Source organism: Gopherus evgoodei, chromosome 6 (assembly GCF_007399415.2).
Source record: "Gopherus evgoodei ecotype Sinaloan lineage chromosome 6, rGopEvg1_v1.p, whole genome shotgun sequence".
In the NCBI taxonomy this organism is placed as follows: Eukaryota; Metazoa; Chordata; order Testudines; family Testudinidae; genus Gopherus; species Gopherus evgoodei.
The window spans coordinates 84,614,535-84,626,730 of record NC_044327.1 but is presented as its reverse complement, the minus strand read 5'-3'; the positions used below and the strand labels follow the sequence as shown (position 1 = coordinate 84,626,730).

The 12,196-nt window shown below is 37.8% G+C and overlaps 1 protein-coding gene across 4 annotated transcripts in view; it reads right to left on the bottom strand.

Annotated features, from left to right (window-relative positions):
- SSBP2 (single stranded DNA binding protein 2) overlaps positions 1–12,196 on the bottom strand; it is a 249,215-nt gene that overhangs the window by 36,500 nt on the left and 200,519 nt on the right. For 3 of the 4 annotated variants that reach the window (XM_030568064.1, XM_030568061.1, XM_030568063.1), the window contains 4 exons: positions 8,909–8,968; positions 6,109–6,175; positions 5,833–5,903; positions 1,482–1,573 (listed from right to left, as the gene is read on the bottom strand). In XM_030568064.1, the coding sequence (XP_030423924.1) occupies positions 1,482–1,573; positions 5,833–5,903; positions 6,109–6,175; positions 8,909–8,968 (290 nt within the window). The remainder of the gene's footprint in view (positions 1–1,481; positions 1,574–5,832; positions 5,904–6,108; positions 6,176–8,908; positions 8,969–12,196) is intronic. The other variant, XM_030568062.1, reaches the window with a different exon arrangement.

Below are 12,196 nucleotides of genomic sequence, written 5' to 3'. Positions count from 1 at the left end.
GTAGTAAAGTAACACAAACCTTAAAATTATTTTATTTGCTTCAAAAATGCAAGATCTGCCTGAAGATTAGAACAATATATCTAAGATGTGGTGGATCTTTCATTACTTGAAATCTTTAAATCAAGATCAGATGTCTTTCTGCAAGATGTGTTCTAACTCAGTGTTTTGCACCCTTTTCAGGCTGGCGACACCTTATTTTCAGTAAAAAACTTTCATGATTTCCTTCCAATTTACTATAAAAGTAAGAGTAAAAATATATTAATGATAAGCCTTGGTGTGTGAATTTCTGTCAGTCTGTTGATCTGTTGAAGGGTAAGGGGGTGTGTGGAGAAGGGAGGGAGATTTCCCTATCTTTCATGACCCTCCTGGAGGTCATGACCAACTTGTTAAGAAACACTCTTAACTCAACCAGAAGTACGGTGCTGAAGCAAGGGCACTGGAACCTTCGTAGAAGTGAGGAGGGGCAATGGTGCTGGAACCGGGAGGCACCAGGAGGCCATGCCCCCTACTTTTAAATATGGTGTAGTTTAGAGGGTAGGAGGTGGCGTTCCCCTCCCAAATTTCAAGCCTGGGGCAGGCGTGGAGCAATGCCGGCAGGGGCAGTACTTTGCAGTGGAGAAGCTGATAATGGAGAGTTGAACTGAAGGCCTTAGTTTTGGTGCAACTTCAGCTTATTCTACCCAGTAACAGTGGTTTGACATCAGAAGTTGCTCTGAAGACTTGGAAAATACGAGTTATCTACATATATCAAGAGAGGACTATACTCCATGGACCCAATCCATAGCTGGTGTAAATCAGTGTACACCAGTTTACACCAACTGAGTATCTAGCCCCAGAAGTCCTTGAATGCCACGTAGTACACTAAAAATGTCTCATGTCTGATTGTTCACCGCATAACACTGGTTTCATGTAGTGTAACTTCATTGATTATATTAGCATAAAACCAATATAAAAGAATGGAGAATCTGGTCCTTCCTCTTTTATTGTGTATCCTTTGTGATGATGTATTTAAAGACAAGGGTTTGTTTCTGTCCATACTATGCACTTCCTTGATTTTGCAGATCTGAATCAGAACCTTACTATTCTTTAAAATGTTCTGTGTGTGAATTGATGGCAAACTCTTTTACTATTAAATCAGTGAAATAAACCTTCAAACCTAACTAATGTCAAGGCTCTTTACAAATCTACAGATGAATATGGTGGGCCACACTAACAAGATATTCCAAATATATGAACCCTGACCTGTAGAACAAACCCAACATTTAGAGAGACTTGGAAGGAAAAAACAAGTAATTCTGTAAAAGATGCTTTGCACAAGAGTGACACTGCTGTGATGTTTCCTTACTTTGTCACAACTGTTAATATTAATTAATGAATCAAAACACATTCTCCCTTGTCCTATGTATGTCACAATTATTTTTTTCTTTTAACAGGAAAAGATTACTTTTATAAAAGTGATAATAGTTTATTATTTTGCTTACATGTTCATTCCAGGCATTCCAGGGCCACCTAAAGCATTCAGTGGCGGTCTCATTGCACCTCCATAGTTCTGCAATGATAACCAAGGGTCAGACTACCACAAAACAAAAAAACAAAACCAAAGAGGAGGGGGGGAAGAAAGGACAGCAGGTTAATGACTTCCCTACACACCTGTTGATTGGATAGGCCAGTGTGATTCATTCTTTCAGGAGTTTCCATTCTTGACTTAAAAAAAGAATTCTTATTCCTAATGAAAAAGTAGTATGCTTAGCACACTACACGTATTAACAGTTCTTAAAAATGTATGTGTACTAAGCATACTTAAAATGCTAATTGTTCCATGAAGATTTAGGATACATGGTGGCAAACTCAATGGTAAACAAAGATCAGAGTCAATAACCGTTCAACTTTCATATTATGAAAACTCATTCAAGGACAGAAAAATAGATTTTTTGAGGTGAGTTCCACAGTTTGGAATTCAGATAGAATTATTTTTAATTGAATCTGGTTAACGAACAGGATATTAATAATTCCATGGGAAAATATTACAATATATTTCATTTCTGTAACACATAAAATGATTGCTATACTCCTCTTGTAACCAATCTAAGACAACTAACATGAAAATTATTCAGATAGTATAATGGATGCCATAGAAATGTCTATAAATGAGCTATCCAAAGCCCTATTATAGATAAAACCAATGTGTGTGCTCAAATAAGATTTAGATCATGACATAAACTGACAAAAGCCTAGACAATGTGCTATTTTCCTGGAAGACTGAATTATTAGTCAATTTTTTCAGTTAAATGTAAATCGAACAACCTGCCTTACCCCACATATATCATTTATTGCAGGAACTGTACCAGTCCTACTGGGGTTTTCTGATATCTTAGGCAAATGTATGTATAATAAAGCAATTTCTAAAAAGCAAAATTGTGTTTTGAGGAAGTCGGGCAGACAATCATTTACCTAAGAGAACAGAATGTCCTCAAAGTCATTACTGTTATCTGTTTTGCAATAATGTAACTACAACTCACTCTAGTTATATTATAACTGGATTAGTGAACTTTAACTGGAGTTCTCCAAAGCAGTCTATTACACAAATCCATGCTCCAGGGTATTTGAGCATCAAATTATGCAGACCAGGGAGCAATCTGACAATAAGATTTAATATGCAGACCTGATCATATATTTCATGTGTCATAGTGAAAAGAGATATTTCAATTACAAAAAACTTATTTCAAGTGAACCAGGAAAGGACTTCTGGGAGTAGGTTCTCTTGTGGTAAACTAGAAACCAAACCTGCAAGTGTTCCTTGTTTAGAATTACCATTGAAGCCCATGGGAGTTCTAGACATAGATGGCTTGCATGGTTTGTGTATCAAGCTAATAAGCTAATTCTGAAACAACTGGAATGATACCTTGCGCTCCCTTTAAATATTCATGTTTTTGATGACTGCCTGTACCAAAACAGTACCAAAATGACATCCATTTCTGGAGGAACTGTGAAGCTATTTAATTCTATTTTTCCATCTTCATTTCAGAGATCTGAGCCACCTTTCTTCTTTGAAGCATCTTCTTGTTGTTGTTTTTTTCTTTATTTTGACAAAGGAACCAAGTCTGTGGACCTAAGATCTTTATAGAACTCACTACGAGTTCTCGATTGGAAGCATTTTAGTCAGGTATCCTTACTGAACTTGAACTGAGAGAAATCAGATTAAAATCATTTGGCACCTTTAGTAAACATAAACCTTTACAATTATATACAACTGCTTGCCTGTTGTAGAAGATGACAGAAAATAATTAGGGTAAATTTGGGACAGCTGCTGCTAAGAAGGAAATCCATGAGAAGATGGATGAAGAGAGGAATCTGGAGAACAGTGAAGAATGAAGGAGTCTGACTAACAATTAGAAGCAGAGTTTAATAAAGTTGTTTTTGTTTAGTTATTTTTCCTTGTTTTATTTTCCTTTCCCCTTTCACTGTATTTTTTTTTGTCAGACATTATCTAAAAACTAACTATTGTACCTATGGCCAACTGTTAAATGAGGAAGAATTCACTTAAAATAAAACATAAAAAAAGTTGCAAACTTGTGTTTTCAGTCTCCCTGTCCCAAGCACAATATTAGGATACAGATATTCAGGCCTGTCTGCAAAGGTCTATACTTTAAGAATTTAGGTGTATTCTTATCACTTAGCTAGTTATAGAGGTATAAAAGAAAGAATCAAAATCACTGTCTGATGGTGTAAGGGCCTTTTCTCACTTTGACAATCTAAAGCCCTGTTCGTAGGCTAAGGGCTTGGCTACACTGGCACTTTACAGCGCTGCAACTTTCGCGCTGAGGGGTGTGAATAAACACCCCCTGAGCGCTGCAAGATACAGCGCTGTAAAGCCTCAGTGTAATCAGTGTCACAGCGCTGGGAGCGCGGCTCCCAGTGCTGCAAGCTACACTCGTAAGGGATGTGGTTTACATGCAGCACTGGGAGAGCTCTCTCCCAGCGCTGGCGCTCCGACCACACTCACACTTCAAAGCGCTGCCGCGGCAGTGCTTTGAAATTTCAAGTGTAGCCATACCCTAAGTAAAGCCTTTGGCTAAGCAGCAGAGGCATCCATATACTGGGAAGTGAACGGTCACATCCTCACATTCCAAACTAGTCACATTGAAATAAGGCAATCAGGGGCAGTTAGAAAGGAGATTGGATCTATCACCTCCAGAGAAAGGGAAGAGCCTAAAAGATTTAAAGAAAACTTAGTTTGATACCATCCTGTCTGGCAAGAACTCACTTATCTATAGCTGGGTGTAAAACCCTCATTTCTGTATTATTCTATCACTGTAGTTTCCACTTCCCTATTGTTTGTCTGTATAATGTCTGTCTGGTTCTGTGATTGTTTCTGTCTGCTGTATAATTAATTTTGTTGGGTTTAAACCAATTAAGGTGGTGGGATATAACTGGTTAAATAATCACGTTACAATATTTTAGGACTGGTTAGTTAAATTTCAGTAAAATGATTGGTTAAGGTACAGCTAAGCAGAACTCAAGTTTTACTATATAGTCTGCAGTCAATCAAGAAGTAAGGGGGGAATGGGAACAGGGAATGAGGGTAGGGGAATTGGAATCATGTTTCACTAAGGGGGAGTGGTAACAGGGAATGGTAACAGGGACACAGGCAAGGCTCTGTGGTGTCAGAGCTGGGAAGGGGGACACTGAGGAAGGAAACTGGAATCATGCTTGCTGGAAGCTCACCCCCACTTTTAACACCTAGTTATTCAAAATTAAACATAGATCCCATTGAACAGAGAAGTCACAGAGAAAATATCTGATTGAAGAAATCAAAGTGTAGAGGGATGAACATAACCCAAATATTCTTCAGAATAAGATGTAAGGCCAAAATGGCTATAAAAAGTAAAAACAAACAAACAAACAAACAAAAACAAAGTTAGAGACCTGAGTTACTGAGGAAAAGTGATAATAAGGAATGGACAATCCACTGGGCTAACCTTTTTGGAGATATTTCAGAATAGATTTAATTTCCACTTGACTTCATTCTTGCAAGTGGAAAATGTATAAACTTTTACTAAAAAACTTTCATACTCTTGGTGAAGGAATATCTATATAAGTAACTATAACCAGGTCAGCAGTGAGAGGAAGGCTGAACCCAGATGTTCAAGCTTGCTGCTCTTCTTGAAAAGCAGATCTAGAAAGACAAGGCTAACAATTGGTATTTATAGGTGAAATTCAGGCACCATCCACATACAGTATGAGTAATTGTGTACTTTTAAAATCTTATGCCAAAAAAATCTAGAGTGCGTAATTTGTGATCAGAAATTTAGAGGCTAGAGAAAGATCTTTCTAAAAATTAATTAGTTTTGTTTTTACTACACAGACTATGAATACTTTAACTGTATTGTGGGGCTAATTTTCCCTCCGAAATAATATAAACAATAAGGTTAGGATTTTCAAAAGAGCCTGAGCCAACTGCTTAGGCACCTCTGAAAATCCTAGGTTTAGACCATAGTATGCATTAATTGTGGAATAAAGTTAGGTTTTCTGAATGTTTTAGAGTTATATGGACAAATATTATCTGTCCTTTTAATTTGAATTACAGCTGTATCATTCAAAATAAATTAAATCAGTCTTTATAAAATTTTGTAAATAAATTTTCTTTATAGTTTGCAACTCTGTCAAGTTTTAACTGAGAATATATTTTTATAATAGAGAGAAAATCCCTTAAAAATGTTCTTAGTGCTGATATATTGAAACTTAATTCTAGTACAGCTGTGACAAAAAGGACTCTAAAATATCATATGTATGCGTACTGTAAATATAGACACACATATTTATGCAAGGTACCTGTGGTCCTAATGGAACCATTCCTCTTGGAGGAGTCATTCTCTGCATTGGCCCACCCATGTTTGGATGCCCTGAAAAAAATTACACAACTTTAACACCAGTGGTGCATAAAAACACTTCTAAATTATTGACAAATAATCGCTTCATGGTTTGAAAAACATTTACGCAGCTGCAGTGGACTTTAAAAGAAGAGGTGCTGGATGCAAAAAAAAAAAAAAAAAAAGAAAGGTTGATATTCTGAACATACTTTTCACATCTAGTAAACAGGCACTTTACCTTGTTGTCGTGTTGGGTCCATCCCACTGGGCAATAATGGCTGACTTCCCGGGACACCTCCAAGTGCCTACACATTTATAAAACATGTTAAGAGAAGATATACATTGTATTTTAAACAAAAAATTCAGGTAATTTTGTTTTTAATTTTGAAGCCAAGTGTTGTTTCTGAGCCAAGTGTAAAGCAAAAAGTTTAACTCTGCTAAAGACACAGGACAAGATCTTACCATTGGATCCATGCCCCCTGTGGCCTCATGGAGTTCCATTGACTTAAACAGCTAAATGTGAATATTATTTAGTATTTATTTTTACCTAATTTTCTTGTATTGTGTATCCCACCTGGCTATGGAGCATGGGGCAATGTCATTTCTTGATGCTGGGGTCAGTTTTCTCTATATTTAAATTTTGACATCCTCTCTTTCTATCATTTTAACAGCTACCTTCCAGGGCTAGAAAGGTGGCTTTGTCTCTTCTCAGATGCGCAGCCACAAATAGGCCACCTGGATGGTATTCAAAATGCAGGGTAAGATAGGGCTGGGAGGTGGGGAATGTTGTAGTTTCCATCCTGCCTTACCATCCAAGGACATTAGTTCCAAGATATGCCCTCTATACTCCTACAATGGAAACAGGAGACTCAGCTTAGTCCCAAATCGTGCCTTCAAGCATGAAAATATAATGTGTTGTTATGTCCCGCTTGGCTCAAATGCAGCATAATCCCCAAGTTATTATCTGTCCTTTGAGTTTGTTATAAGATAGTTAGATTTACAACTAATTTCTCTAGCCTTTTGCATGAATATCTGCAATATAGTCATCTTACAAAAATCTTCACCACGAACAGATCTTAGTCTGGAATGCTGTTTAAAAAGCCAACTAAAATTAATTTATTCATAATAAAAATGTTTATCTGGAGTAAGTAAATCTGGTGTTATTACACGCATCTGATCAGGTAACACTGGTATTGCTTAATGAAGGAACTGATCAGTTTATCTTGACTGCAAAGAAATATAAGATTGTGGTGAATTTTTATTATTTTACATACATATGAATATATATTTATTGTTTTATACTTTTACTCACACATACAACGCGTTCACCCTGAAGGTTGAGATTTTAATTGCAGAAGTGTCAGGAAATTCAAAGGTAATGTTCACAATGTTCCCTTTTGAATACATCACAACAGTGTATTTCATTATATGATTTATGGAACATATAGAGCAGGGACTGGCAACCTTTGGCATGTGGCTCACCAGGGTAGAGCACCCTGGTGGGCCAGGCCGGTTTGTTTACCTGTCGTGTCCGCAGGTTCGGCCAATCACGGCTCCCACTGTCTGCAGTTAACCACTCCAGGACAATGGGGGTGGTGGGAAGCAGCAGCCAGAACATCTCTCAGCCCACGCCGTTTCCCAAAGCCCCTATTGACCTGGAGCAACGAACCGCAGCCAGTGGGAGCCACAATTGGCCAAATCTGCAGACATGGCAGGTAAACAAACTGGCCCAGCCTGCCAGGGTGCTTACCCTGGCAGGCCGCATGCCAAAGGTTGCAGATCCGTGATAGAGAGTTTCATCCTGTGCCATTTTAGTCAATGGGAGCATTACCATTTACTTCAATAAGTGCAAGTTCCAGATGATATGTAGGAGCAAAAGGTAAAACATGAGGAATGTCAAATTCCAGCAAAGTGGGATCTGGTCACCTCTGCCAGAGATGACAGGTGGCATGTAGGGAAGCAAGAGTAAAGTCCTTAGTGTAAGACACCCAGCCTAGAGATTTGACTCATGCAATATTTGGAACATGTATGGCTATATTAAGAAGTGCAGCTTCCTTCCATTGTACCATATTGTATTATTGCTGAGCAGTATGTCACATTTTCCTATGTGACCAAGTAAGATAGTAGCCTACTATAATGCATGTGCTTGAGGGAAGAGTTATGGTTACCATGGGAATTTTAACTATGATTTTACTGACTTTTGTGTAATCAAAATTTCAACTTTAAAATTGCATTATAATAGTTTATCACTTTCATGTACTGCTTATATTATCTGTAACTTAATGATAGGCAATGTTGCCCAAACTGGTAATTCATGAATGTGGCATAATGTAAATGAATTGCAAGGGCTGTAATTCACTGAGATTATGCTATAGCTCTAAACTGAAAACAATGTAATGTGCAGACAAAAATAGCTTCTGAAATTAAAACAGCAGGTTGGTAGTAGTTTTTATAGTATTCACCACATCCAGCTTTTACCTGCCAGTATTTAAACAATTTAGAAATATATACATATAAAAAAGTAAAAGTCAAATGCTAGAATGTCTTTGAGTAACATATTATTGTAAGGTACAGCAATCAGGAATTTATTTCATACTGAATTACAGTATACTTATAACAAATGTTTAAAGCAATGATAACTTTTCACTTACAGTATATAGACCCTTCCATGTACAGATGAGAAAGCAGTTAATAAACTTTAATTAAGCTACCCATCTCTTCTATGCAGTACATATCAATATACCCTTTTACACCTGGGCAAAAAGGGGAAAAGAAAGGTTAAGTGAATTAGAAGTTACAGAGGTTAGTAGTCGATGGAACTATCAGAAATGGAACTCAGGAGTCCCCTGTATTAACCACTATACCATATTCCCTAAGACAGTGGTTTTCAACCTGTGGTCTGCAAACCTTGTAGGTCCACAGACTAAGATTTTCAAAGAGATCCACACCTCCATTCGAAATTTTGTATGGGTCCACAAATGAAAAAAAGATTGAAAACCACGACCCATAAATGTGTGTCCTTGATACAAGGCTCTTACCTGATTGGGTATTCTTAAAGGTGGCCTTGGACCTCCAGGGTATCGAGGGGACATAAAAGGCTATGAAAAAAGGAACATAACCAAAGAATTCAATTTAGTTCAGAAATGTTTTATGTAGTAACTACATGTATAGTTCCTGTGATCCTCAAATCTCAGGAGCTCATCTTACATACTTTGACAAAAGTATTTAGTACATTAGTCTGCAGCACTTAGCAAAACTATATATATTTTAAAACTCTTTTCTGAAGATTAGTACCAAGCTGCATTTCTTAAAAATTTTAATACAGCTATTGTGTAAGCAGAACATGAACAACTCCATGCACACCATATGTAAAATGATAAACTATTACGATTACATAATCAAAAATGGAAGTTTTTGATTGGATAAAAGGGAAGTTAAAAAGCCTGGAATATAAAATAAAATACCCTTGGAAGAGTTGAGAAGTACATAATAACAGAATAATAAAAAATGTTAAGTACTTTATCTTTTTACATTTTCATTTTAAAGAATGTAAGGTTTATAATAGTGACAGAGGATTTGGATTTCAGGTTTGGTTCACATATGTATCTAGAGGTCTGGAGACTTATCTGAACTACATTATCTAAATTACTGAGCTCTGCTCACATACCTCATGTAATGCAACTCCTTCTCCCCACATGCCAGTCTACCTATCCCATCCAACAGACCTTGGTTCATCATCACTTGGTGTTAGCTGAGTGTCCAGTGGACCTCAGCTGCCATTATAGTACATAGGAGAGAGGTAGTCTTGAAGAGAGATGAGGAGCAAACCAGTTAGGAATTAATATATGAAAGTCAACTCCTTAAATTGCATCCAGAAGTAAACAGGAAGCCAGTGCAAACATCAGAAAACAGATCTAACATTCCTGTGAGGGGACTTAACCCCCATCACCTGGGCAAGGGAAAGAACCCTAATTAGTCAAGCTTTGCATTTGGGGGGTGATTAATTAACTGCCTTCTGGCCAGAGGTGGTGGAGTTATGACTTATAAATAGACTGAAGGAGCTCAGTTGGGGAGAGACTGCAGAGGAGACAGATCTCTCTGGAAGAGAGAAGCCCTGAGATAGGGTTTAGCAGCCAGGAAACAACAAAGGAAGAATATTATGGGAGCAGATTAGGTTCCTGCAGGGGAAGCCTGAGGTAGGGCCAACAAAGGAACTAAAGTAGATTCTGAAATGGGGGAAGAGGTATAAGTTTTAAGATTCATTTGGATTTGCTCATGTTCCAGTGGAAGTGGTTAGACTTTCATGCGAGTTGGTTGGAGGGCCAAGCCACAGAACACCTGGAGGAACTCAGGAGAAGACAAAGGCTGGGAAAGGCCGCCACAGAGATGAGGAAGAGTCCAGTAGGGGGTGCCAGAGACAATGATCCTGTCCAACGCTGTGACCAGAGATGGGTGGAGGGTGCTACTACTATTCCTCATGATTACATTTTCAAGCACGACAGCCCATGAAATCTTCATCAGCTGTGACTTTCAAGCTGTCTTCAAATACAACCATAGGAAAAGCACATTGAATTATTCCCATCTAGAAGTCAGAACGCAGAGATCGTGGTAGCAAAGTCTAGATCTGAAAGGAAAGGGAGCAAATGTCTAACTAGAAAGATGATAAAAAGAATGATTTTGGCAACTAACAACACTTGTAAATCTGTAATTCCGGAAGCAGCTGAAAAGCTTAAAGCATACTTCAAATTGTGAATATTTGGACACAGAGAAGACTATCCCTGCAATTATCAGGGAAAAACCTTTCCTTCCACAAGCCTTTCCCTCAGGGTCTCTCAGACCAACAGAGTGGAAATTCTGGAGAATAAAAGCTGAGCTGGAAGTGTTGGACTTACTGAGCTCACTGAAACGGCTGGAGCAAATGACTGTACAGTGGTTTTAATGTTATGCAGCTGGACAAATTAGAAGATCCCATTATAATGACTGCAGGTTTTTAAAAAAGTCTGTATTGAAAAACCCTAAACAGGGTGCAGGAAAAAACATTATTTTTCTGTTACAGACATTCATGACAAAGAAAGAATTCCAACAGCTGGTAGGGGAGCAAAAAATACATTCTATTTAAAAAAAAATAAATCAGTCTTCAAAATTTCATTCTTCTCATTCTAAAGCCCAGGAAAAACCCATCAGAAAAGGAGAGAATGTGTTCCCTATTGGAAAGCTTTTGAAAAAGCATATGTTGAAACATCAGCACTTTTCCTGGTTACATTCTGGTTCAGACAGTTAGGAAAAGTGATAATGATTCAGCATGACTTCTGGACAAGTTACAAAAGTTGGATTCCACAAACAATATCCAACAGGATGCAGATGACATAGAGACTCTGGCATCTTTAACTGCCTATTGTGACTACTAGCTATTTTTGTTCTGTTTGCTATTAAGCTTTAACCTGCCTGATTTTGAAATATAAAATGTTCAAGATTTCTTGTACCTAGCAACCAGGGTTTGGGTTAATTCCTATAGATAATAATCCAGCAAGTGGCCTGGTTCTCAAGAAACCTCTTTTATTTAAATCAACATCCTTTCTGAATACTGGGATTAGAATTTGTTTACTCCCAAGTGAGGTTAAACTAATATTTGGAGACCATTGTTACTTCTTTTTATTCGTTTTCATATTTAATGACAAAAATGTGCAAATAAATTGCAAAATTTGCAATATTTAGGCAAATATATATAAATATAAGTAGCCTGATATTCAGTAATGATGGGTATCCACAATATTACTGAAACCAGTGGGGACTGCAGGCTCAGTATCTTTGAAAATCAGGCCACTCTTGTTTAGGGCTTACATTTGGATTAAGGGGCCTAACATTAGGTATCCAGGTTTGAAAATTATGGTCAGAAAACCCATTAGAAAACTACCATGAGTCCACTTGGTTTTTAAAAGGCACCTTTGTATGTAATTTCTGGATTCCTTTTCTCTGCTCCGTAACATTGGATGAAGCCTCTGAAAGAAGGCGTTAAACACAGGACTTCTTTTATTTCTATCTATTTTAATAAGTTGTTCAAATTTCAATTCCTGGAAATGTGACATTTGTTTAAGCAGACAGATTTTAAAGTAAATTTAATCTTTATGTGAGTTTCTAGGCATGTGATAGCCCAGTTGTGGGCAACCTGTGGCCCATCAGGGTAATCCGCTGGTGGGCTGCCAGTTTGTTTACATTTTCATGGCCGCCTGCAGCTGGGCGAATCATGGCCATTGGGAGCTGCAGGTGGCCGTGCAAATATAAACAAGCTGTCTGGTGGTTCACCAGTGGATTACCCTGATGGGCCG